The 24,940-nt window shown below is 47.1% G+C and overlaps 2 protein-coding genes across 2 annotated transcripts in view; both read left to right on the top strand.

Moving 5' to 3' along the window:
* The first annotated feature begins 1,070 nt into the window (after nt 1-1,070).
* Nucleotides 1,071-23,706, top strand: Cwc25 (CWC25 spliceosome associated protein homolog). The gene is made up of 10 exons (XM_057776936.1): nt 1,071-1,210; nt 4,685-4,857; nt 11,266-11,502; nt 14,343-14,412; nt 15,976-16,103; nt 16,751-16,814; nt 18,092-18,294; nt 19,591-19,680; nt 21,250-21,411; nt 21,934-23,706. Exons 1-10 carry the CDS (start codon nt 1,193-1,195, stop codon nt 22,046-22,048), a joined length of 1,260 nt encoding a protein of 419 aa, XP_057632919.1. The 5' UTR covers nt 1,071-1,192; the 3' UTR covers nt 22,049-23,706.
* Nucleotides 23,707-24,658: 952 nt separating this feature from the next.
* The window catches only part of Pip4k2b (phosphatidylinositol-5-phosphate 4-kinase type 2 beta), a 30,913-nt gene continuing 30,631 nt past the window's right edge, over nt 24,659-24,940 (top strand). The window contains exon 1 of the mRNA XM_057775536.1: nt 24,659-24,913. Within this exon, the coding sequence (XP_057631519.1) occupies nt 24,755-24,913 (159 nt within the window). The 5' untranslated portion in view covers nt 24,659-24,754. The remainder of the gene's footprint in view (nt 24,914-24,940) is intronic.

Raw genomic sequence — 24,940 nt, 5'->3', positions numbered from 1 at the left:
GATTTCTCTCTCTCTTTTGTATTTGGTTCCACGGTTTCTCTGTGTAGTTTTGGAGCCTGTCCTGGAACTTGTTCTGTAGATCAGGCTGGCCTCAAACTCGGAGATCCTCCTGTCCCTGCCTCCCAAATGTTGGGATAAGAGGCATTCACCACCACCGTGTGGCCAATCTTGGCCTTTTTTTTTCTCTTTCCCAAGACAGGGTTTTTCTTTTTCTTTTTTCATTTTTTTTTTTTTTGTTTGTTTTTCGAGACAGGGTTTCTCTGTGGTTTTGGAGCCTGTCCTGGAACTAGCTCTTGTAGACCAGGCTGGTCTCGAACTCACAGAGATCCGCCTGCCTCTGCCTCCCAAGTGCTGGGATTAAAGGCGTGAGCCACCACCGCCCGGCAAGACAGGGTTTTTCTATGTAACCCTGGAACTCACTCTGTAGACCAGGCTGACCTTGAATTTACAAAGATCTGCTGGCCTCTGTCTCCCTAGAACTGGGATTAAAGGCACATGCCACCACGCCCAAGCAGCCTTTTCTCTTTTTGAAACCGGTTGTTTTAGACCAGGATAACCTCAAACTTGGTGCCAATGCTGGCCTTGAACTCCTGATCTTCCAGTCTCCACCTCCCAAGCGCGAAAACGATGGGAGCGTGCCATCACGTCTGACTATTGGAATTTTGTTTGACGGTACCTATGTCTATAAAACAAGCCGGGATTGAGGGAGTTGGCCGAAAGCCCAGTTTTGAAAGTTGGTTTGGAAATCCAGGTGTAGCGGCGCTCTAGGAAGGCGGCCTAAATTGGCGGACACCGACGTCTGGCCGAGTCGCGTTTCTACAGCAGGGCCCTGATGCGTTACCAAGGCAACAGAACCTTTCCTACGGCTTTTCAGCAGTTGGGGGACCTTAGACGAGGTGGTTTCGTGAAGCGACCAAAGTGAGACCACCTAAGCCCTGAGACTGGGTAGAAACTACACACAGCTCTAGCTAGTCACGTCGATTCAGGGCTAGCACCCGAACGTCATCGCTCCGAGACGCTGACGCAGGTACGTGACGCCACTCCCGGAAGTGCGGTCTAGAGCGGGCGGGGAAAGGGCAGCTGGTTCCTTTAGGGATTAGGTCCTGAGAGGCGGTCTCAGAAGTGAGACCCGTTCCTCTTCATCTTCGCTGAATCTTTCAGGTCCACGGACTGAGGAAACGTCTCCACCGTCATGGGAGGCGGAGACCTGGTAAGTGCCCGAGGCCTAGGCGGTTAGGATTTAGGCCCGAGACCCACTGGCGTCGGGGACGGAAACTGGCAGGGGTTAGGTGGAAGTCGGGGGTAGCAGTGGGTAATCCTGGTAATGAGGTCTTGTTTTCAACACAAGGGGGTGGTAAACCTGGAGACAGAACGCATTGGTTAAGACCACGGAAGGACTTGGATGAGACTTGGGAAGATGTGCGCCAAGTGATGTCTGCTGGTGTCAGTGTTTGATGATTGGCGGGGGACAGGGGGCTTCCAGGCGGGGAAGTCTGAGTTAGGGATGGGGAGAGTTGGACTCATGGTACGGAAGGAGGCAGATCTTGGTACACAGACTTCATTTTGTGTATGTTATCTTGGAACATAGCCCCTTTTCTTAGCTAGGAGTTTACACTTGTATCGTGGACCTGGACTGTGGAAGGATGGGCTCCGGTCCTCCCGGATTCTGAGCTGTGCTGTTTGGAGGAGTCCATTTTAAATCTTGTCCATCATTGTTTCATCCTCTACATCAGTGCTTTGCTTTGATCTGTAGCGACAAGGCAGCTGTCTTCTGTATTTATATATTTTATTTAAAGGCTAAGTGGCAATTGCTTTTTTAAGTTGTGTAGTTCATTTGTGGGGAACTAATACCTTAAATAAGGTGGAAGTATCCACGAAGCACAGAGCTAGATTAGAAAACTATCGATCTTCTCAAAGTGAAGCTAATTGAATCAATAAATGTATTAGTTTAGATATCCATCCATTAGGCTGAGTTTACCAGGTATCCTTAATTTGATCAAATTCCAGGACTCCATCAAAGTTGGTTTAGTTTAGTGTATTCTTCATGTAACTGTGTTGATGGGCAATGTATTGGTTTGTTTCTCTGATGCCGTGATAAAACCAAAAGCAGCATTCGGAGGAGAGGGCTTATTGCATATTACAGGTTAGAGTCCATCCGTAAGGGAAGCCAGGGATGCCTGGCGATGGTAGCGCACGCCTTTAATCCCAGCACTCGGGAGGCAGAGGCAGGCGGATCTCTGTGAGTTTGAGACCAGCCTGGTCTACAGAGCTAGTTCCAGGACAGGCTCCAAAGCCACAGAGAAAGAGTGCTGCTTACTGGCTTGCTTCCCTTGGCTTACTCAGCTACCTTCCTTAAACAGCTCAGGCCCACCCACGCAGGGATGGCCCCGCCCACAGTGGGCGGGGCCCTCCTGCATCAATTAGCCATCCAGAAAATGCACCCACGAACATTCCCACAGTCTGGTGGAGGCGGTTCCTCTATTGAAGTTGACAACTAAAACTAGTCATCCCTGACAAGATGGTGCTAATCTAGAAATTCTTTTTCTTTTCTTTCTTTCCTATTTCCTTTTTTTTTGGGGGGGGGGCTTTTCGAGACAGGATTTCTACATGAAATGGTGTGAAGGTGTCAAATTGCCCAGGGACTAGATTTATACACACTTATGAACTGCCACGTGGATGCTGGGAATTGAACCCCGATCCTCTGAAAGAGCAGTCAGTGCTCTTAACCACCGAGCCATCTCTCTAGGCCTAATCTAGAAATTCTTAACCTCAGAGGTATTGGCAGTTTGGGCTAGATAATTGTGCGGTGGTGGGACTGTCCTGCACATTGTATATTCAGCCTCAAGCTGCCATTAGCACTCGAATCTCCTTCAGTTGTGACATCTACAACTTTCTCCAGAAATGATTGTCGTCTGTGCCCTGGGATGGAAAGGAGGACTTTTGTAGGACAAAGTAAGGGTGTGTGTGTGGGTGGTGGTGGTGAAGAAAGTCCTGCTCAAAGGATAGAATGTAGGAAGGAAGAAGGAAGGAACAACGTGGGAAAGGGGGAAAGGCAGTTAAGGGCAAAGAAAGCAAGCAGGTGGTACATGCCTTTAGTTCCAGTGCTTGGGAGGTACAGTCAGTAAGAGCTCGAGTTGGAGGGTAGCCTGAGCTAGACAGCAAGGTCCTGGCTTGCACGCATGTGTGCATGCCCACACACACCTGTGTTCTCGTGGACTTCATGCTTTGCACCTGCAAGATACCTTGTGTATTTGGTCTCATTTGGTCTTAACCGGTCTCCAGTTTTGTGCCTCTCCCATCCATCCTTCACATGATAGCTGGACGTGCTCTTGCCTGCATCTTTTCGGTTCTTGCTTCCTGCCATAGATGGTGAAGTTCAGTTCCTTCACATACCTATAAAAGATTTGATCTGACCGGGTGGTGGTGACGCATGCCTTTAATCCCAACCCTTGGGAGGCAGAGACGGGTGAATCTCTGTGAGTTCCTGGACAGGCTCCAAAGCTACACAGAGAAACTCTTTCTTAGAAAAAACAACAAAAAAGCTCCCTTCTTAGCTGACTTTATCTCATACCCTCCTCCATTAGCTCTTACGCCACCTCTGGCCACAGTGAATTATTCATGCTTTGTTCTTTCTCCTCACCGGGACTGTAGATGTGAGGCCATTTCCTCGTACAGTGCTTCCCAGACACCATCCTTATAACCATCCTTAGCTGCTGCTTCCACAGGGAAACCTGCGATTACAGCTTGAAGCAAAGTAGTGAGAGGAGAGGGGAGAAGCATTCACTGAAGGGACAGGGAAGAGACAAGGGGAATTCCCGAGAAGGAAAGTTGAACAAGGTCCAGGTATATTTTAAGCATGCTAGTTTAGGCACAGGAGTCAAGTGTACTCAATAAAAAGAAAGGTGTTTGAACTGGCCGTCAATGGTGGTGCAGCATTCCGGGGGGCAGAGGCAGGCATATCTCTGTGAGTTCAAGGCCAGCCTGGTCTACAGAACTAGTTGCAGGCCTTCCAGGGCTCCACACATGCTGTCTCGAAAAACCAAAAGAAAAGAAAGAAAGATGCTTGTATAAGAATGAATGTTCTGGGGGGCTGGAGAGATGGCTCAGGGTTGAGAGCACTGGCTGCTCTTCAAGAGGACCCAAGTTCGATTCCCAGCACCACATGACAGCTAAGAACGGTCTGTAACTCCAGTTCCAGGGAGATCTGATGCCCTCACACAGACATACGTGTAGGCAAAACCCCAATGCACATTAAAAAAGACAATGAACGTTCTGCTCCAGTGAACTGTGTCGCCCTTCAGAGTAGACCTCTTCTTCCTTGCCCCGGTTCTCCTATTGTCATCTCCCATTTGAAGCATAGCAAGTGGAGCTAAAGACATTTTCGACAACCTCATGCATGCTAGGCAAGTACTCTAGCATGGAGTTGCATCCCCCACCTGCCATCTTCCCTTCCCTTCCTGAGAAGGTGGGTGAGGCACGGTGGGATGGTTAATATGGTTAATCTTAACTGTCTTCTTGACATAATCCAAAATAACCTGGAAAGAGGATCTCAATGAGCGTTGTCTACATTGGGTTGGCCTGCAGATATTGTCTGTTGGGGATTGTCTTAATCAGTGTGGGAAAACCCTTATCCCCTCTGCCTACCGCCCTCTGAGTCCTTTCTTCCCTCCGTCCACTCACACAGAACCTGAAGAAGAGCTGGCACCCACAGACCCTTCGAAATGTGGAGAAAGTGTGGAAGGCAGAGCAGAAGCATGAGGCCGAGCGGAAGAAGATCGAGGAGCTGCAGCGGGAGCTCAGGGAGGAGAGAGCTCGGGAAGAGATGCAGCGCTACGCTGAGGATGTTGGGGCTGTCAAGTAAGTGCGGAGCTGGGTGTTCGATGCATGCCTGATGCAGGAGCTACAGAGTGGTTAAGTGATTCTGCATGTGGGTTTTGGAGCCTGACCAACTCAATTCTAAGATTGGCTTTGCGTGGCTTACGTTGTGTGCCTGAGAGAAGGTTTGGGAGCCTTGGATATCTCGGTACTTGAGTCTGTAAGGGTTGTTGAGGACCAGATGCGGAAACAGGTAACCAACTTAGTGCAGGCCGTGCTCCCACTAGATGGTTGACAAATAATGGTGGTTATGACTAAGACTCTCTGTCTTCATGCTGCCCGAGGCCTCTGTGAGTGTATTGCAAGCACATGTTCTTGGGGGCAGTGAGGTTAGTGGGAATAAGTAGATAGGGCATCTGTCAATAAAAGCCTTGCTGTGGCTGTAGACAGTCTTGCCGATTTTTACCTTTGGTCACTTCCTTATACAATTGGGGTAATAGTAGATAATTACCCTACTCATCTCGTGAAATAAAGGGGGAGAGTATATGTCGAGAAAATACAAAGCATAAAATGCACTCTATAGTGCATTCCTAAGTCAGAATGATACAGAAACAGTAGAAAGATTGAAGTCAAGTCAACTCTACTGCTCCCCTTGTTCGTGTTTCATGGGCAAGCCTTCAGGGTGAAATGTGGCTTACTTTCACCATGGGATCCGTTGGGTGCCACTCTGTAGTAATAAGAGCGGCGGGGCTGCTTCCCACCGCCACCCGGCTAGCTTTACCCGAAATAATTACACGGAAACTGTATTCTTTTAAACACTGCCTGGCCCATTAGTTCCAGCCTCTTATTGGCTAGCTCTTACATATTGATCTAACCCATTTCTAATATTCTGTATAGCACCACGAGCTAGCTTACCAGGAAAGATCTTAACCTGCGTCTGTCTAGAGTGGAAAAATCATGGCGACTCACTAACTTGGCTTCTTTCTCCCAGCATTCTGTTCTGTTTACTCCACCCACCTATTTGATAGGTTGGCCTATCAAATGGGCCTAGGCAGTTTCTTTATTAATTAATCAATGAAAGCAACAGACAGATACAAGACCCACCTCCATCATGGGATAGTATAGGGTTTTCCTTCCTTTCATGGCAGAAGGATTTGTTACATCCACAGTTGTGAGTGAGACCTAGTTTCAGTACATGGACATCGTGGCCTCTTAAGTAGGGGAAAGTCCTATTTTTTCAGGAAATGCATAGGGAGGTTCTGATGTTTTACAGTGAATGAGATTTTATGGAGCTTTTAAATTAAATACAATGTATTTAGGGAATGGTGATGGTAACTGTTAATTGTGAAATTTGACAGAATACAGAATCCCCTAAGATGGGCCTCTGGGCACAACTGTGGGGGTTATCTTGATTTTGTTAGTTAAGATGGGAAGACTTACCTTGATGTGGGCAGAATTATTTCTGCGCTGTTGATCCGATTCAGCAAGCTGAGTGCTTGACTGTGGATGTGGTGTGCCTAGCTGAGTTAGCCCTGCAGTCCTAATTTCCCTGCCATGATGAGAGCATAAGAACACAAAAATAAAACAAGACAGGCATTAATACAAAAATAGAACAAGAAAATGATTTAGCAGGATGGTGATGGTGCATGCCCTTAATCCCAGCACTTGGGAGGGAGAGGCAGACAGATCTCTGAGTTTAAGGCCAGCCTGGTCTACAGAGTAAGTTTCAGGATAGCCAAGGCTATGCAAAGAAACCTTGTCTTGAAAAAAACAAAATCAGCCATGTTGTGGTGGTGCATGCCTTTAATCCCAGCACTCCTGAGGCAGAGACAGGCAGATCTCTGAGTTCAAGACCAGCCTAGTCTACAGAGGGAGTTTTTCAGGACAGGCTCCCAAAACTACAAAGAAACCCTGTCTTGAAAAACCAATAAGAAAAAAAAAGAGGGGGCTGGAGAGATGGCTCAGCGGTTAAGAGCATTGCCTGTTCTTCCAAAGGTCCTGAGTTCAATTCCCAGCAACCACATGGTGGCTCACAACCATCTGTAATGAGGTCTGGTGCCCTCTTCTGGCCTGTAGGCATACACACAGAACATTGTATACATAATAAATAAATAAATATTAAAAAAAAAAAAGAAAAAAGAAAGAAAGAAAAGGAAATTGTTTTGTTTTGTTTTGTTTTGTTTTTTTAAGACAGGGATTCTCTGTAGCTTTGGAGCCTGTCATGGAACTAGCTCTTGTAGACCAAGCCACCACCTAGTGACCTGGCTACCTTTTTAATTTTTTTTTTATTTTGGAACTGTTGAGACGATTCATTGGTTAAGAGATCTTGCAGAGGACTGGGTTTGATTTTCAGTACACACACTGGCTCACAACCATCTGTAATTACTTGTAATTCCAGTTCCAGAACATCTGACACCTTCTGGCCTCTGAGGGTACTATACACATGTGGTGCACATACATGCAGGCAAAATACATAACATTTAATTTTTTAAAAAGTACAGGCAAGGGCTGGAGAGATGGCTCAGAGGTTAAGAGCATTGCCTGCTCTTCCAAAGGTCCTGAGTTCAATTCCCAGCAACCACATGGTGGCTCACAACCATCTGTAATGGAGTCTGGTGCCCTCTTCTGGCCTGCAGGCATACACACGGACAGAATATTGTATACATAATAAATAAATATTAAAAAAAAAAAAAAGTACAGGCAAGGCCGCGCAGTGGTGGCACATGCCTTTAATCCCAGCTCTTAGGAGGCAGAGGCAGGTAGATCTCTGTGAATTTGAGGTCAGCCTGGTCTACAGAACTAGTTCCAGGACAGCCGGGGCAATGCAGAGAAACCCTGTCTCAAAAACACAAAAACAACAACAAAAAAGTGCAGATGAGTCTCACTGTAGCCCAGACTCGCGGTCCCTGCTCAGGCTCCTCTGTGTTGACATTGCAGGTCATCTGTCACCATGCTCATTTTTTTTTTTTTTTTTTTTTTAGTTTGAGAACAGACAGTTTATTACAAGTTTAAAACCAAGGCAGACAAACTATAAATCTCCCAGTTACCTGGAGATGGAGAATGAAGAAAAGAAGGGGGAAGGCCATGCTGTTTGGGATAAGCCAGCATGGAGGTCAGCTTTAGGGCTGTACACAGCTTTAAGGTGGGGAGGGGATCTTTGCAAAACAGGTCAGTCAGTCCTGAGAGCTGGAGAAGGCAAACTTAGGTCTGCAGCATCCAGAGGAAAAGACAAAAGAGAACTCGGGACTCAGGACTCAGAAAGGCAGGCTGCCGACCCTGCAATACCTCATGCAAGCTGCTAGGGACTCCCCACTCCCACCCCACTTTTGTAGTTGATTTACTTGGCCATTTGGCTGCTTTGAATGCTTTGTATAATGATATGCTTTGACTTTCTCCAGTTGAACTCCATTATGGGTCAAGTGATCTTCTCTGTGCTGCTCTTAGAGCAAAGAGAACGTCTCATACATGTAATGTTGTGCATCTCCAAATCCTTCTGGAACTGGGGATCAAACCCAAGTCCTCAAACATGCTAGGCAAGTAGTAGTCTACTCAGAGCAATAGAGGATCTCTTTAGTCTTTGCTGATACTGTTACATGGCTGCAGTTCCTAGACAGTGGCTTTGGATCCTTGCATTAAATAGATAAAGATGGGGCACTTCCTTCCTCAGCCAACTTCTGTAGAGTAGAAGGGACTTTAAGTGGCAAGGGGAATCTGTGTTTTGAGTCCTTGTCTCAAAACCAAAAACAACAGCCAACCAAACAAAAGCAAACTGGAGGCCTAGGCAAGAGCACCTCTGCTTTGAGGCCAGCCTAGATAACAATGAAACCTGGCCAAAAAAAAAAAAAAAAGCAAACAGCACAACCAAACAACTTCTGCTGAGATGGCTCAAGGTTAAAAGCACCTGCAGAGGACCCAGGTTCAGTTCCCAGCACTGGTGTGCTTGCTCACAATCACCTACGCCTCCAGTTCAAAGGATGCACATGCCCTCCACCTCATGCACATACATATAAATAAAATTTTTAAAAAGTTAAGGACTGGGGCTGGAGAGATGGCTCAGAGGTTAAGAGCACTGGCTGTTCTTCCAGAGGACCTGAGTTCAATTTCTAGCAACCACATGGTGGCTCACAACCTCCCTCCCTAACGAGATCTGGTGCTCTCTTCTGGCCTGCAGGCAGAACACTGTATACATAATGAATAAATAATTCTTTAAAAAATAATTAAGGACTGGAGAGATGGCTCAGCGGTTAAGAACTTGTAGTGCCTTTGCCGAGGACCTGAGTTCCCTTCCCAGCATCCGTGTTAACCAGCGCACACTGCCTGTTCCAGTTCTGCCCTCCACAGGAACCAGGTGTGCATGTGGTGCACACATACACAGATGTTAAGATGTCCTTTCTGACTGTCACACGCACTGTGACATGTATGACCCTCTCCATTATTCGCACACATTAATGGTAAATAAACATTTTAAAGCATATTAAAACCCAGGAGCTTATTTGGTAACTGCCATGTGGTGATATACAGATTAATAGAAATGGGTTAAATTAAGATGTAAGAGTTAGCCAATAGGAAGCTAGAGCTAATGGGCCAAGCAGTGATTTAATTAATAGAGTTTCTGTGTGATTATTTCGGGTCTAAGCTAGCTGGGACCAAACAAGCGACTCTCTGCAACAGTAGAGTGTTTACCTAGCATGCCCCAAGCCCTGGGTTTGATCTCTAGTGCAGCACGAGCCAGGTGTAATCCCTGCATTCAGGGGGATAAGAAGTTAAGACTATCCCCAGCCAGCCTGGAGCCCCTGCCTGGGAGCCCTGGTCTTCACAGCTGTCAGACTCCCTCCTAGTCCACGATTGACTTGCACAGGAGAATTAGCAAAGCCTTGGTTACCCGGAAGCCACGGTCTGTGGTACCCATTGTAGAGCACTCTCCTTCCCAGTCTCCCACAGTCTGCGGGGACCCAGTGTTCAGTGTAACCTTCCGTTTGACTCCAGCAGTGTGGGCAATCACAATAAATTCTTTTCTCTTGTTTGTTTGTTTGTTTGTTTTTGTTTTTCAAGACAGGTTTCTCTGTAGCTTTAGAGCCTGTCATAGAATTCTCTCTGTAGACCAGGCTGGCCTCGAACTCACAGAGATCTACCTGTCTCTGCCTTCTGAGTCCTGGGATTAAAGGCTTGTGCCACCACCGTCCAACCACAATCAATTCTTAATTACAGACTAATACTTTTCCAAACAAATCATTTATATCTTTTTTTGGCTATTAAAAGGATCTGTCATGTTTGTATTGGTTTAAATTATTTTCATTAAAAATATCCAGGGAGGCCGGGCGGTGGTGGCGCACGCCTTTAATCCCAGCACTTGGGAGGCAGAGGCAGGCGGATCTCTGTGAGTTCGAGACCAGCCTGGTCTACAAGAGCTAGTTCCAGGACAGGCTCCAAAACCACAGAGAAACCCTGTCTCGAAAAACCAAAAAAAAAAAAAAAAAATATCCAGGGAATCCATTGCCCTCTTCTGGCCTCTGAGTGTGCCAGACACTCAGTGCACAGACATATATGCAAGTAACATACTCATACACATAAAATTAATTTAATTAAAAAAGAAGTTCAGCATTCTGTTGCTGTCTATCACATAAAGTTCCATTTTTCACACCTTTTTGCCTTCCCACAAGGAAAGGAATGATGTTAAGCATGGAAGCGTGATGCTGTGACATCATTTAGGCCCCCCTCCCCCTCTTTGTGTTAAAGCATCACTTACTTTTATGTTGTTATTGTTATTTTTTTTTTTTTGACAGGCTTTCTCTGTATAGCTTTGGAGCCTGTCCTGTAACTTTCTCTAGATCAGGCTAGACTCAAACTCACAGAGATCAATCTGTCTCTGCCTCCTGAGTGCTAGGATTAAAGGTGTGTGCCACCACCGCCCGGCTTTTTTTCCCCCAGTGCATTCATCATTTACTTAGTAGGTATCTCTGGTCATTTCTCCTTTCTTCTCAAGCATGTAGCACCTCTGGGGCCCCTGTGTCCAGCACAAAGCTAGGCATTGAAGACAGCTGTGTGTGGGGTTGCTGAAGTTCATGCTGAGGTGGATATGCTGATTGTTTTAGGTTATCTTTGACATGAAGGGATAGTGTATAAGCCTGGGAGTGGAGGCTGGGTAACTAAGTGGAGATCTACGCCTTAGCTGGAGGATTCTGGTGTTTCCTCATTAATTGGTCTTTGTGAAAAGTATCTTTCTTCATTTATAAGCGTCATTTCTTCATGTCTGCCAAGTCGGGAATGGTGTTTGGCTTACAGTAGGTATCTGCAGAGGGAGTCCAGTGCTCACCAGCTCAGGTTCTGTGTGGAGTTTGACAGAAGTCTCCATTCCCTGTGTGTGTGTGTGTGTGTGTGTGTGTGTGTGTGTCTGTGTCTGTCTGTCTGTATCTATGTTATCTATATTTATATCTTTTTTTCCTGAGCCAGGAAGAAAGAAGAAAAGTTGGATTGGATGTACCAGGGTCCTGGTGGGATGGTGAACCGTGATGAGTACCTGCTGGGTCGCCCCATTGACAAGTATGTTTTTGAGAAGATGGAGGAGAAGGAAGCAGGCTGTTCTTCTGAGACGGGACTCCTCCCAGGCTCTATCTTTGCCCCTTCGGGTGCCAATTCCCTTCTTGACATGGCCAGCAAAATCCGGGAAGATCCTCTCTTCATCATCAGGTACCACTGGGGCTGAGGAGGTTCTTACAGAGATGCCTGGGGCTCTATTTTCCACATCTCTGTCTTTATCATCAGGTACCACTGGGGCTGAGGAGGTTCTTACAGAGATGCCTGAGGGCTCTATTTTCCACATCTCTGTCTTCATTTGTGCTCTGGCCAGTGCAAAGATGCCTGATGTAGACGATATGGAAAAATACAGACAAGATTTATCCATCTCTCTTTAACCTTTAATAAAAAAGAGAGGTAGACCCAGCACTCGGGAGGCAGAGGCAGGCGGATCTCTGTGAGTTCGAGACCAGCCTGGTCTACAAGAACTAGTTCCAGGACAGGCTCCAAAGCCACAGAGAAACCCTGTCTCGAAAAAACCAAAAAAAAAAAAAAAAAGACAAAGAGAGGGGTAGAAGGCTGGGGTTACCTCTGCTGTTAAGAGCATGTATTGCTCCTGCAGAGGACCTGAGTTTGGATCCCAGTACCCATGACAAGCGACTTAGAGATGTTTGTAACTCCAGCTCCAGGACAATCCAAAGCCTCTGGCACCCATGGGCACCAGTACTTACGTGCCTCGAACTTGCAGGTTTGCGCACACACACTCGTACACACACACACATACACACACACACACGCATACACACACACACACACACACGCATACTCACACAAATGAAAGATAATAAAAATATTATTAAAATTAAAAAGGAGGTAGAAGCAAGATGACAAACATTTGCTTGTTCCTTGGAAATTTGGGAAATTGGTATAGAGTTAACTATGAGGTAAATGTTTCCTCTTAACCCTCTACTCCCTTACCATTCCCACTGCAAATGTATAGCCAGTAAATGACTCTTTATTCCTTTCTCCTTCAGCCTCCTTCCTTGCTTTTTTATTTTTATTTGTTTATTCCTGGATGTGTGTGTGTGAAGTGTGGTTAGTATATATATGTGCATGTGTATGCTTACTCGTCTGTGGAGGCTAGAAGTCAATATTAATGCCTTTCTCAATCACTCACCTTATTTGTATGTGTACGAGTGTGCATGTGTGTGCACACGTGTATACATGCCATGGTATATGTGTGGAGAGACAATGTTGGGGGTTGGGTCTCTTCTCCCACCTGTGGGCCCTAGGAATTTGAACTCAGCAGCTGGGCTTGGCAGGGAGTTCATTTAACAGTTCTCTACCAAATCCTCTCTGCATTACTTTTTTTTTTTTTTGGTTTTTCAAGACAGGGTTTCTCTGTGGTTTTGGAGCCTCTCCTGGAACTAGCTCTGTAGACCAGGCTGGTCTCTAACTCACAGAGATCCGCCTGCCTCTGCCTCCCAAGTGCTGGGATTAAAGGCGTGCGCCACCACCGCCCGGCTCTGCATTACTTTTTGAGACAAGACAAGGTCTTTTGCCAAACACGGAGCTTGCTGATTCATCTGCACTGGCCAGCAAGCCCCAGGATCGTCCTGTTGCTGCCTCCAGAGCACTAGGATTATGGCCATGTGCCGCTGCTCAGCTTTCTGCACCGTTGCTACCAGCTTTGAGACAGGGTCTTAACTATGCAGACTTGGTTGGCCCCAATGCTGGGGATTAAAGGCATGTGCTGCCACACCTGACTTGCTCAACTTTTTCACATTGGTCTGGGAGGTGGAAGTTTAGGTTCTTATGCTTATGTGGCAAACACTTTGCTGACAGCCATCTTGCTACCCATTTTTGCTTGTCTGTTTGTTTGAGACAGGGTCTCATGTAGTTCAGGCTAGCCTCCACCCTGTAGCTAAGGATGACTGAACTCTCTAATACGTGTCATCACGCCTGGCTTTGCGATTTATTGAGACAGTAGCCTTGGCTCAGCATCTTCTCCCCTCAGCCTCCGAGTGTTGAGTTCTGCGCTGTCATGCCCAGCTCTTCATGAACACTTGCTTGGTATCTCTTGTGTGTGAGTGTTTTGTGGGCATGTGTATCTGTGTACCTTGTGCATGTCTGGTGCCTACAGAGGCCAGAAGACTGGAGTTACAGCCGGTTGTGAGCTGCTATGTGGGTGCTGGGAATTGAACCCAGGTCCTCTTGAAAAGGAGCCAGTGCTCTTAACTGCTGAGCCATCTCTCCAGTTCCCAGCACAAATGTGTACACACACACACAGTGTCACACACTCACTTCTCAAAAGAAGAACCACTGTAGCCAGGCAGTGATGGCACATGCCTTTAATCCCAGCAGAGGCAGGTGGAGCTCTGAGTTTGAGGCCAGGCTGGTCTATAAATCAAATTCTAGGACAGCGAGGACTGTCTGTTGCACAAAGAAACCCTGTCTCAAACCCCCACTCTCCCCCCAAAAAAGAACCATTATGTTTATATGTGTGTGTGCACATGTCCTTGCACACACACACACACACACACACACACACACACTCCTCAAAAGAAGAACCATCCTGTTGTCTTTATTTCGCAGATGATGAGGCTGTTTTTATGCTAAGTGGTGAAGGTTGTTTTGAAATGTTGCACTTAGTGAATTCTAGGTCCACACCCGATTCCTTCACCATGAGGGAAGCCTTGATGCCGAAGCCGAAGCCAAATGAGAAGCAGATTGACCTCACTGTTCACTGTCATGCACTGCACTGTCCCTGCCCACATCATGTTCTTCAGTACTTGCTGGAGCTTTGTGGCTTCTCCACTGTTCTCTGCAAATTCACCGTCAGTGTAAACTCTGTCTGTGCAGTTTTTGTTTCGTTTGATTTGAGACAGGTTCTCGCTCTCTAGCTCTGGCTTGCTCGTGCATGAGTTTTGAAAGGGGTTATTAAATAGAATTTGGTGAGGAGGAAACATAATTCCCTTTGCAAAAGAGTCACTTAAATTCTTTCTTCTATTTAGGAAGAAAGAGGAGGAGAAAAAAAGAGAGGTACTGAACAATCCTGTGAAAATGAAGAAAATCAAAGAGTTGGTAAGTCATCCATCAGTATGTGCCTAATGGGGCTGGGGTATGTGCGCCTGCACGGGCGTCTGCACTGTGTGAATGTATGTGCGCCTGCATGGGCGTCTGCACTGTGTGAATGTATGTGTGCCTGCACGGGCGTCTGCACTGTGTGAATGTATGTTTGCCTGCACGGGCGTCTGCACTGTGCTGGGTATGTGTGCCTGCACAGGCGTCTGCACTGTGTGAATGTATGTTTGTCTGCACGGGCGTCTGCACTGTGCTGGGGTGTGTGTGCCTGCACGGGTGTCCGTACTGTGTGAGGTTGTGGTACCTGAAGAAGCTGGCAACGGGCATCAGATCTGGAACTGGAGTTACGGATGGTGGGGAGTCACTCTGTGGATGATAGGAATTGAACCCTGGTACTCTAGAAGAGCAGTACCTGCTCTTAAGTGCTGAGCCTTCTCTCTAGCCCCTCCTTTCTTAGCACCAGGCCCCCTTTCCATTTCCTCTCAGGCAAGGAAGTAGCCTGGCTTTTCTAACTACTTTTCCGTGTTCTTTTTTTTTTTTTTTTTTGGTTTTTTCGAGACAGGGTTTCTCTGTGGTTTTTGGAGCCTATCCTGGAACTAGCTCTTGTAGACCAGGCTGGTCTCGAACTCACAGAGATCCTCCTGCCTCTGCCTCCCAAGTGCTGGGATTAAAGGCGTGCGCCACCACCGCCCGGCTTTTTCCGTGTTCTTGAGACAGGACTTATTTTGTAACCCAGACCAGTCTGGAACTATAATCCTCTTTTCTCAACCTGAGTTGTAGGATTACAAGGCTTAATTGTTTTTTTTTTTTTCAAGACAGGGTTTCTCTATTTAACAGCCTGGAATTTACTCTGTAGACCAGGCTAGCCTCCAACTCAGGAATATGCTTCCCTCTGCCTCTGCTGGGATTAAAGGCATGCGTCGCCACCACCTGGCTCAATTTTATTTATTTATTTATTTATTTCACAACAGGGTTTCTCTGTGTAACACCTCTAGCTGTCCTGGAACTAGCTCTTGTAGATCAGGCTGGCCTCGAACTCACAGTGATTGCCTACTTCTGCCTCCCAAGTGCTGGGATTAAAGACGTGCGCCACCACTGCCCGGCTATCAGTTTTTGTTTTTTTACATACTATCTCCGGATGATTTTATGCTTCCTTAACTTAATAGCTTAATTAATTTCCTTTTGGTTGGGAAAAAGCTACATGTCTTCAGTTTCTTTTTCTTTCTTTTATTGCATTTACTTGTGTATGGGTGTTTGTGCCGTGGCATATGAGTGGTCCTGAGAATTGAACTCAATTTGTCAGGCTTGGTGGCAAGTGCAGTTAATCAGTAAGTCACAGGCTTGCCAGGCGTACACAGTGAGACTTTGTCTCAAAATAATAATATTTTAAAATGTGGATTCCTTGCTCACTTACCAGATAATTATTTTTAGGGTGTCTGGGGCATCTGTGCCCAACATGGGTGCCCTGACAATGCCCTTGACCAGTTTGTGTGTGAGCCCTTCCCTACACCAGGTACATATGGGTCTCAGAGATCTCATGTGGTTGTGTTCTGGACATTTCAGTTGCAAATGAGTCTGGAAAAAAAGGAGAAAAAGAAAAAGAAGGAGAAGAAAAAGAAGCACAAGAAACACAAACACAGAAGCTCCAGTAGTGATCGCTCCAGCAGCGAGGATGAGCATAGCCAGGGCAGGTAAGCAGATAGTGCCAGCCTCCCGCAGCAGGACTTCTTGCCCATTCACTCATCCATCCCAGGGAGGCGCTGAGCGCCAGGCACTGGGGTTTCGGTGAGGAGCGTGCACATGTGCGCTCAGTACTGCCTAGCTGGCCTCTGGCATTAAGAGTTCTTTGGAGATGCTAAGTCTGTGTCTCCTGGTGCACTCTGGGATCGGCTGGCCTTCGCCTCCCAGATCTTAGGCCAGAGCTCCTGACAAGACTTTCGTATCAGTTTGAGTCTTCGGAACTGAAGGGAGTTCTCTGTAGTCTCTCTCCCTCTTTTTTAAAAAATGGATTAATGGGACCATGTGGGCCCATTCTGCATCTTGCCGCAGGGACAGTCGGCTCTGTTGCTGCTGACTCACGATTAGTCCCCGGAATAGCAGCATGAGGTGAGAGGAGAATGTGTAGGCGCTGAGGCTGAGAGCTCTGCCCACAGCTTTTCACAGGAAAAACTTGACTGCGCTGATGTCTTCCGGCGAAGACAGTCTAAATAGAGAAGGGCGCTGCCAAGCAGTGACTGTAGTAGCCGGGGCGGGGCGAGGCTGTGCTTCTCAGCGGCGGGTCAGGCTGGACTCGTGCCTTTTCTGTTTCAGTGAATGCATATGTATTTTAATCTCTTAGATCGCAAAAGAAGATGGCAAATTCCTTTCCTGTTTTGTCCAAAGTCCCCGGATATGGCTTACAGGTAGAGATGTGGGCTTTTCAAAGGGACTGACTATGGGACCGTGCAGTTTGTCACTCTTGAGCCCTGCACACAGCGGGGCAATTTGGATAGTGGAGGCTGGGCCTGCTGGAGACCAAGCCTAACCTTATCCTTGAGCCTTGAGCCTCTTTCTGAGAGTCCTCTAAGTAGAGAAATCACTAGTGGAGCACTTATCTTCCTGCCAAGAGCTGCAAATAATTGACATGAAATGCATACATTTTAATGACTTGACCAAAAGACATCCCTCACTGTTTTAATTTTTGTGAGGTACTTGGGATGGACCCCGGGCCTTGCTTATGCTAAGCCAGTGCTTTATGAGTGAACTACAGCCTCAGCTCTTGGTTTACTCATTCATTCATTCACTCATTCACTCACTCACTCATTCATTTATTCATTTGTTTGTTCCCTTTGAGACTGTGTAGGCCTGGCTGGCCTGGAACTTACCTGACTCTGCTTCCTAAGTGCTGGGATTAAAGATGTGAGCCAGGGCTACATAGTCTCAAAGGAAACAAACAAGCGAATGAATGAATGAATGAATGAGTGAATGAATGAGTGAGTGAACCAAGAGCTGAGGTCGTAGTTCACTCATAAAGCTCTGGGCTCCTGTTTGCTTGTTTGATTGTTTTTTTGAGACAGACTCTCAAAAATTCTGAATTCGGGGCTGAAGAGATGGCTTAGTGGATAAGAGCACTGACTGCTCTTCCAGAGGATCCGGGTTCAATTCCCAGCAGCCACATGGCAGCTCACAGCTGTCTGTAGCACCAGTTCTAGGGGAGGACTCCCATGGCACAACACCAATGCACATTAAAAAAAAATTTTTTTAATTCTGAATTCTTCTGTATCCTGAATGTTGGGATTACAGACATGGAAGGTAACTCTTGGCCTTTCTGAATAGAATTTCCATATGTAGTTCAAATTGTTCTCAAACTTGATCTTCATGCCTTTGCCTCCCGAGTTGGTAGGGCTATATATGTATACCATTATGACCCAGCTTGCTTTTTTTTTTTTTTTTTTAAGACAGAGTCTCGGAATGTAGCACAAGCTGGCCTTGAACTTACAGTCCTCTCCCCTTAGCATTCTGAGTACTAGAATTCAGGTATGCCCTGCCTCCCTACACCTCGTGCAGCTGCATAGCCGTGGCGCCTGCTCTTGGCAGTTTAGAGACTCTCGTTGGTCATTCTTTGCCTTGCTGTACTGCATTTCTGTTCGAACAGCTAGCTTTTCCTATGGATGCTCTCATCTCTTCCTTAATGACATAGGTGAGGGACTCTGACCGTGACCAGGGGCTGCAGGGCTCTGTGATGGCCGAGCAAAGGGGGATGAAGAACCATTCCCGCTCAAGAAGCTCCTCCCACTCCCCCCCCAGACATGTCAGCAGGAAGAGCTCCAAGGAAGAGAGGTCCCGGGACAGGCGGTCTCGATCCCTGGGCAGAAGATCACGGTCTCCAAGGCCCAGCAAACCGTGAGTGTGAGAATTTACTGGGAAACAATCTGTGACCTTAAGGGCCTGGTCCTGGCTGGTGTTTGTTTTGGGTGACGTTCATCATTTCCAGGTTCCTAAGTCTCAGCTTTATCTCCTCTCCTCACTCTTTCCAGCACCTCACTGAAATTACATGCAATCATAACAAATCGCATTTGTAGGACTTTATTGCTGGCATTATTTCCCCTCTTCTTTGGGTTGTACTTTTGCTGTATGTGTGTGGCGTGTGCACACGTGTATGGGTGGGTATACATACACCATTCTCTACCTTATTCCGTTGAGGCAGTCTCTCCCTAAACCCAGAGCTCACTTTTCTCTTTTCTTTTTTCTTTCTTTATTTTTTCTTTTTTTTTGGCAAGGCTGAAAGCTCACAATTCCCAAAAATCCTGTTTCCTCCCCCAGTGCTGGGAGAACTGTGTCTAGCTTGTTATGTGGGTGCTGGGAACTCAATTATGGTCCTCGTACTTATCTAGCAAGAAATTTTAACTACTGAGCCTCCGAGACCCCAGATTACACTTGAAATAAATTGTGTGTATAGGGGCTGGAGAGATGACTCAGTGGTTAAGAGCACTGGTCTTCTTCCAGAGGTCCTGAGTTCAATTCTCAGCAACTATATGATGGCTCACAACCATCTCTAGTGGGATCTGATGCCCTCTTCTGGTATAAAGGCATATATGCGGATAGAGCACTCATACATAAAATAAATAAACTTTTTTTTAGTGGGGGTGGTTTCGAGACAAGGTTTTCTCTTTAGCTTTGGAGCCTGTCCTGGAACTAGCTCTTGTAGACCAGGCTGGCTTCAAACTCACAGAGATCTGCCTGCCTCTACCTCCCGAGTGCTGGGATTAAAGGTGTACGCCACCACCACCTGGCTCAAATAAACTTTTTGGTTTGCTTTTTGTTTTTTGAGACAGGGTTTCTCTGTGTAACTTTGGAGCCTGTCCTGGAACTAGCTCTTGTAGACCAGGCCTGCCTCTGCCTCCCAAGTGTTGTGATTGAAGGCATGCTCTATCACAGCCCAGCAAAATAAATAAGTCTTTAAAAAAAAATTGTGCGTGAATGTACACACATTTGTGTCACTGTGTGCTTCTGGAGGTCAGAGAACAATTTTATGGATTCTCAGAGATTTGAACTCAGGTTATCAGGCTTGCGGCAAGTGCTATTGAGCCGTCTTTTTGGCCTCAGCCTGGATAATACTTTTAAGGGAGCTCCATTGGTTGAGGGATGTACTAATAATCCCCCAAATTAAAAGGCATGTCCCCTCTGTGTCCATTACAGGCATGCCTCTAAGGTAAACAGGAAAGAGAGAGATAGCCCATCACCTAAAAAGGAGGTCTACCAGAGGCGGCATGCTTCCGGATACACCAGGTAAGTCAGGAGCATACTAAATGTCAGGTTTTCGTATTTCAGTTTGTTTCTCCGGATGGGCACTTTTTAAAAAATTGAACTCTTTAAAATCTTGTATCACAAACCATGTACAAACTATAACATAGCCCTTTTAGGAGCAGCAGCTTTGGATGTCTGACCTTGTGAAGTGACGACTAATCTGGTTTGTCACTTCCTATGTCTATTCTGACTTTATTTAGGATGAATGCCGTGAAGAAGACCCCCCCTATTATATTCTGAGGCCGGTCATTAAGTTAGGTTGCTGACTTCTAGCTTCATCCCAAAGTGGTATACTCTTGGGTTGTGTCCATGAATATGTGTGTTGTGTATACCCCTCCTCACACACAGGGAGGTCCTGGGCCGACAACCAGCTCCCAAATAAAGACAGGGAGACTTATTATTAATTATGAATGCTTGGCCTTAGTTTAGGCTTGTCCCATTAGCTTTTTTTTTTTTTTAATTTGATTTATTTTTATTTTATGTGCACTGGTGTATTCCCATGGGTATTAGTTCCCTTGGAACTGGAATGACAGACGGTTGTGAGCTGCCATGTGGGTGCTGGGAATTTGAACCCGGATCCTCCAGAACAGTAGGCAGTGCTCTTAACCACTGAGCTATCTCTCTAGCTCCCTTCCCCCCAGCTCTTTTAACTTAATTTAACCTGTTTCTATTCATCTATGTTTTGCCTCGGGGATTTTTACCTTTTTTTCATTCTGTGTGTCCTACTTTCCTGCTTCCTCTGTGTCTGTCTGTCTGTCTGGCCCCTGGTGTTTCCCTGGTGTCTCTTTCTATTTTCCCAGCCTAAATTCCTCCTCCTACTTACTCTTCTTGCCCAGAAGTCCTGCCTATACCTTCTCCCTCTCTATTGGCCATTCAACTTTTTATTAGACCAACCAGGTATGTTAAAACAGGTAAAACAGCAACATAATTAAACAACTGCAACACATCTTTACTGAAACAAATATTCTGCAACATAAATGCAACACATCTTTACAAAGTTAAACAAATGCAACACGTCTTTACATAGTTAAACACATATTCCACAACACTCTTATTCCCAGAGCCAGGTCTCTCATTGAGCCTGGTGCTCAATGATTTGGCCAGGCTAAATGGCCAACCAGTTCCTGGGATTTGCCTGCTTTTTCCAATTAATGCCAGGGTTACAGGCATAGGTTCTTAAGCATCCTTTATGTAGTAGGAGGTAGCAACAATCCCATGGATGGTCCAGTCCTTTGTTTTGTAAGTTGTTAGTAGTGAAGACACACTTTATGTAAGGTTAGGTTCCTAGTTAGCTCTCAGTCTTACTATGTTAAAATAATTATCCTAGAAATTAATGAGAGTGATTATGAAATCCTTCACCGAAAGTTTTCATGATTTGCTGGGAATCACCTGACTGAGACATCAAAAGGAAGGAAACTCACCCTGGCATGGCACTGGGCCTTTTTTCTCTTTGGAGAGCCACGAGCCTGCGGACCTGCCTGCGTGCTGTGCTGCTTGTTTGTTTTGCTGGAGATGGGGTAGAGCCAATTGGATGGTTTCTGTGTTCCACAGAAAACTCTCGGCAGAGGAACTGGAGCGGAAACGGCAGGAGATGATGGAAAATGCAAAGTGGAGGGAGGAGGAGAGGCTCAGCACCCTCAGGAAACACGCCAAGGAAGATGAGCGGGAGCGCAGACTGGAGAAGTTAGACTCTCGCTCTGGCAAATTCATCCAGTAAGTGCTTGCTCATACCTGGGGATCCGGCTGCATAACCTCCTGGAGGCCGTGTAGCAGCCGGGCCCACTGCCTGGGCTTGGTGGTGTTCTCATCTTTGTCCAGAACTCAGCATGGGCCAGTTTTGATGCTGCTCCCAATTTCTAGCCAGACAGTGGGGAGAGTTTTTATTTGAAATAGAAGAAGTGATTACCCCCCCCCCCCAAATCATTGAAATTCTTTGACTTTCCTTTTAAGAAAAATTTATGGCTCAGAAAACCTTTGTCCAATGAGACTTGACTTATTTTCTAAAAACAGATGAGTTTTCCCTTATGGACAGTTAAAAACCCTGGTTCCAGATGGAGTCATTTGAAAATTGTCTATGTGGGCTGAGAAGAACTTGTGTGTCTAAAGCTGCTTTCTGATGACAACCCTGTTTCTTCCAATTCTGCCATTGGTGACCACTTGAAAAAACGTCCCCCGTCCTCCCCCGTGTCCCCCGTTCCCCCCCACCCCCCCGTCCACCTGTCTTCTCTTCCCTAGGCGCATGAAGCTGGAAAGTGCATCTACTTCCTCCCTGGAGGACCGCGTGAAGCGCAACATCCATTCTCTGCAGCGAACGTCAATAGCTCTGGAGAAGAACTTCATGAGAAGATGAAAACTAGTTTCTCTTACTGGTTTTCCTGAATTCTCCAGGGAGGCTGCTAACTCCTAAAATTCTCTTTATAAGAGTTCAAATAGCTTCTTCTACAGATGAAAACCACCACTGTTCAAAGTGTCCCTTATCCATTGACTCCTGAAACATGGTACATTCTTTAAAAACCAATGTGACTTGATTTGGGGACCCTCGGGAACATTGGCTGGCTGCACTGTGGGCTTTGACTGTGTTTTAATGGATGGGCACTGGGCTGTCTTGGAAAGCTTGGCTGCTTGTCACACGTCTTCCCTCCCATCGGAACCAGTGGATCAGACCTTCCAGAGACCCCTCTCCACGGCCACCCAAGTAGATAGACTCTGCATACTGGGATAAATGAGCATTGACCTTAGTTAGTAGATTTTATGACAGAATAGCCAAGTGTCAGGGAGAGCCAAGAGAATGTCAAAAAACTGGAAGATATAACAGTACCCCAAAAAAGTCCTATATTTCTCTTTGAGATGTAATAGTATAATGTGTATATGTACAAATGTATAATTTTATACATGCTTTTTAAAAAGGTAGCTTTGTGAGAACGTTTTGTTTGATGATTTTACTATGTGGAAGCCACCCTGTACCCTTTCAGGAAGTAACATGGTAAGGGGCGTGGCTTGCTTCTCTGCTTCTGGTTTGGGAGGAGCTTTGGGGTTAGTGTCAGAATCTAGCTGGGGTAGCTAACCTTTGACATTTAGACGGAACTTTGTCCTCTACAAATACGTTAGGTTGCATTCATAGCCAGATGCTGGCTTCGGGAAGGACACACCTGCCAAGTGTGTGTTCCCTTTTGTTCCTTAGGGTTTTATATTGGGCAGCCCAGTGGTGCAGGGAACAGGACCATATTGCCAGTGTGCTTGTGCCTAAAAGTAACTCGGAAGCTATTTACTTCTTGATACTTGTTGTTGTTGTTGATTTTGTTTGTTTGTTTTGAGGCAGGGTCTCTTGCTCTGGCTAACTTTGAACTTCCCAACGTAGCTGAGGATGACCTTGAAATTGAGACCCTCCTGCCCTCACCACCTAAGTGCTGGTGATTGCTGCACCACACACAGCTGGCAGAGGCTGCTTCGGTGTCTGTCTTTTGAGATGGGGCCTTCAGGCTCAAGTGGCCTGGTGGCGACTGTCCTGCTTCTGCCTCCTGAGTGCTGGGATCCTGGCATGGACCACATGCCTACCTTCCTAGCTTCTCTTTTTTATCCTTAGATTTAACTAAAAATCTAAGACAAGACCATAGGGGCCACTCCTGTGTTTTTACTGCTATTCCTTTTTCTATTATTTCATCAGAAGCTCTCCTTTGGCCAGGGAACTTCTAGGTTCCCTCATTTTAAAAAATAAACAAACCAGAAACAGATTTAATCTAGTCCAGGCCGACCTTGTACTATAGATCCTCCTGTGTTAGCCTCTGGAGCTGCGATTACAGACCTTGAGGCCCTCTTAACCCTACACATTATTCAAGCCATTTCTCTCTTCTACCAATTCCTAGTTCAGCCTAAAACGTATTTGGATTTTTATTTTCAAGCACTAAAATGCCAGGCGCTGTAATTCTTAAAACTGTTTTCCTCCCAGAGATTGTAACACTATTCATTTAATCACTTCATCCTGCTGCCTGTGCTATGGGTAATTATGGCTTTTATTTTATTACTTGGTAATAAAGGCTACATTTATTTTTGTAACTGTGTAAAGAGCGAACGACCACGTGCACAGTACTGAGTTTTCATATCCTCACACAAATGTTGACCTGTGATTTGTGTTGAATACAGAGATTCATCGTCCAAGAAGGATTACGTAATAAGCCCTGGGCGGTTTACTCAGATTTTCTAGAGCAAGAATGAGAAGATTATTAGGCTATGCGTCCGCAGGTGCAAGCGGTCTCTAAACTTGACCCTCACTTTAGAGAAGGCTAGGCGGCAGGTGGGTGGGCGCGCGGCCCATTCATAAAACCTACGATTCCCGGCCGGCTCCTCTGATTGGCCGCGGGAGAAGGGGGCGTGCCCGCGGGTGGAGCGCGCCGTCGGCCCAGGGGAGTGGGAAGGGCCACGCTTGGGTGGAGCGAGGGGGCGGTCCCTGGTTTTCCAGGCAGGACTTCCTTTCCCCGGGCCGCGTTATTCCTCTCTCCCCCGGGGTGGGGATGGTTTGTCCCAGCCTCCTCGCAGGCCGGGCCCCTCCGCCCATCCCGGAGCTGCGGCGCTGCCGCCATCTTGGGGCCTCCGATTGAGGCAAAGCCGAAGCCCCGCTCTGGGAGGGCCCGAGCAAGGAGCCGTCCTTCGGGAGTGCCTCAAGGCTGTGCATTACCCCTTCCTCACTCCCGCGCGTGAACACGGCTGGGATCCTGGCAGACCCGGGAGGAGGGGTGGGCGGAGCAGCTGCAGGCACCCCGGGGCGGGCGGTACCATTCCGACGGGGAGGGGGTGCCGGGAGTAGGTGGGCGGTGCCGCCCGGAGGCGGGGTGAGGAACGGGCTGGCCCGGTCCCCTGGGCGGGGCGGGGCGGCGAGGGCGGGGCGTGGGGCGGACGGAACCACCGGGGCGGGGTGGGGAGGTAACGGGACGGGCGCGACCATGGCTCCGTGAGGCAGCGGGGGTGGGGATCGGTTCGGGGGAGGCCTGGGGCCGCTCGCTGGTGCGCTGTCTCCGCCACCCCCCCTTTCGCCGCCGCCGCCGCCGCCGCCGCCCCGGGCATGTCGTCCAACTGCACCAGCACCACGGCGGTGGCGGTGGCGCCGCTCAGCGCCAGCAAAACCAAGACCAAGAAGAAGCATTTTGTGTGCCAGAAAGTGAAGCTATTCCGGGCCAGCGAGCCGATCCTCAGCGTCCTGATGTGGGGGGTGAACCACACGGTAACCAGCTTCCCCATGCGCGCCCCT

This window comes from Chionomys nivalis, chromosome 7 (assembly GCF_950005125.1).
Source record: "Chionomys nivalis chromosome 7, mChiNiv1.1, whole genome shotgun sequence".
Taxonomy (NCBI): Eukaryota; Metazoa; Chordata; class Mammalia; order Rodentia; family Cricetidae; genus Chionomys; species Chionomys nivalis.
The sequence above is the reverse complement of the archived record's forward strand: the minus strand, read 5'-3'. Positions and strand labels throughout refer to the sequence as shown.